Source organism: Octodon degus, unplaced genomic scaffold (genome assembly GCF_000260255.1).
Source record: "Octodon degus isolate 3935 unplaced genomic scaffold, OctDeg1.0 scaffold00007, whole genome shotgun sequence".
NCBI lineage: Eukaryota > Metazoa > Chordata > Mammalia > Rodentia > Octodontidae > Octodon > Octodon degus.
Genome location: NW_004524583.1, coordinates 9,281,602 through 9,283,990, shown reverse-complemented (window position 1 = coordinate 9,283,990; position 2,389 = coordinate 9,281,602). Strand labels below are relative to the sequence as shown.

The 2,389-nt window shown below is 39.1% G+C and overlaps 1 protein-coding gene across 1 annotated transcript in view; it reads right to left on the bottom strand.

The window, feature by feature from the left end:
* Sptlc2 (serine palmitoyltransferase long chain base subunit 2) overlaps positions 1 to 2,389 on the bottom strand; it is a 118,130-nt gene that overhangs the window by 59,347 nt on the left and 56,394 nt on the right. The window contains exon 6 of the mRNA XM_023701341.1: positions 538 to 686. Within this exon, the coding sequence (XP_023557109.1) occupies positions 538 to 686 (149 nt within the window). The remainder of the gene's footprint in view (positions 1 to 537; positions 687 to 2,389) is intronic.

Here is a 2,389-nt window from a genome sequence, read left to right as displayed (position 1 = left end):
CCTAACTCTTTTGTCACACAGAACTTTTCTAAGGACATTCTGTGTGTGTAACGTATTGGAAACTAACTCAATGTGTTGTAAGCATTAAAGTAATTAATACTTCAGAAACAGAAAGTATTTTTTTACCTGATCTAAATTATATGGAAGGAAAAAATAAATAAATAAAAAATTATATGGCAGGGCTGGGAAGATAGCTCAGTAGAATAAGTGCTTGCCTAGCAAGCACAAGGACCTGAGTTCAATCCTTGGTTCCAACAACAACAAAAAAAGTATATGGCAAAGTATTTGCCCATTTTATTCTCTAGCTCTGATTCAGTCGTACTCACTCCAAAAACTAAAAAGTCAAAAGAGCCACGCATGGTGGCTCATGCCTAATTCCAGCCCTATGGAGGCTGAGGCAGTAAGACCACTGCAAGTCTGAGGCCAACCTGAGACTCAAGTGACTTCGAGGCCACCTGTGTACAAAGAGACCCTGTCTCAAATCCCTCCCCTCAAAAAGTCAAAAACAGCATTTGCCCAAACTCAGCTTATCCTTACCAATCTCCTGCCGAGTGCTGCACACTCCAACTCCGTACTTCTCTAGGACTCTGGCAGCTGCCTCTGGACATGAGCCAGTGTTCCGTGCAAATCCAAGATAGTTGTAGGAGCCCATGTTTATAACACCTTTAATTATATTCCCTGTGTACCTGTGTTTTAATACCATAAAACTTAATTAAACTCAGGAGCAAATCCAATTCTTAAGTGTGATAATATTTGCAATGGTATCACAAAAATATGTACAGAAAGTAGAGAGAACATGACCTGCACACACACAAAGCTCAATCTCATTGTCAACTAGGGAAATGGAAAGTACAATAGAATAAAAATACCAATTTCACTTATCAATAGTGCTATTTTAAAAAAATTTTTTCTTTTTAATCTTTTGTTTGGTACAGGGTCTCACTACACAGCTTGGACTCACAAGTGATCCTCCTCTCTCATTCTCCCCAGCACTGGGATTACAGGTGTGCGCCACCACACCTGGTTTCTTGGGTTGGCACAGCACTGGGTCGCTATGGCATGTTGTACCTGGGATTGAACCCAGATCCTTGTGCTTGCCAAGCAGGCGCTTAGACCGCTGTGCTGGCTATTTATATCACTAGTGACATCCAGTGTTGGCCAAGACAGTCTCATACACTAGGTAAGAAAACTCACTGGTGCTTTTTTTGGAGGGCAATTTAGCAGTTCTTATTTATTGAAAGATATCCATACCAGCCAGATACGGTGGTAAACGTCTGTAATTCCAGCATTCTGGGAAGTGAGGTAGAAGATCACAAGTTTGAGCCCCGCCTAGGTAACTTAGTGCCTTAGCAAGACCCTGTCTCAAACACAAAGATAAAGCCCCTGAAAAAAGAAAAGAGCCTGGGCTCAATCCTTAGTACCGTATTCAAAAAAAAGACACACATACAGTACTCTTTGACTCAGCAGGTCCCATACATGTACAGACACACATAAAGATCACGTAAGAGCCTTTAAGAGCCACTATACAATCTGCCATGTGCCTTTTGTAGGCAGTAACCAGTGACATTTCCTATGGTGAAGACAGCCTGGCCCTCTCAGCAAGGACATGTTTCAGAGGCTCCAGCAAAATAGTGTGGTCAGGAAGTCTGGAAAAGAGATAAACTACCATGGCTTTAATTCCCTTGGTTGTGGGATTATCAGCATGGGGTGACTTAGCTCAGGCTGCTGTACCTGGTATTGCCGTATTATAGACTGTTATATAATCACTTCAAATAATTCACGTGCTGTGAATATATACAAGAAAAATGTTAGCAATATATTAGCAAATTAAAAAAGCAAACTGGAAAATAATTTATATAGCATAATCCCATTTTTGTATAGGAAAGTACTTATGTATAATAACCAATGGACATACACCATACATACCCCACAAAAAACATCTGGAGGAATAATACAAAATAAAGTGGGAATAATGGTCACCTCCAGAGAGTAAAGGGCTTTTGGAGGAAGTAGATTTACAAAAGGACAGGGCTCAGTTGTCATGTAGGACTTTCCATTTACCTATGTGGGTTTTTTTCTTTAATGGTAAATCATGTAATACTTACGGAAGCTAAACAATAAAGTGTTAAAACTATACATTTACAGAACTGTTCAGTTGAAGTAAAAACACTCCTCCCTTAAATTTTTAAGATAAATAAAAAAACCTAGAAATAAATTTAGACACTGTACTTGATTCTAGTAAGTGGCACAATGGTCTTCTTTCTTATTTAATCAGTGAAATTTTGTCCTCAACTATAATCCAAAACAGAATAAAGTGTAATAGAAAAATGTATTTTAGAAATCTTAAAGTGGTACATGCCCACAACCCAAGCACTCTGGGAGGCTGAGA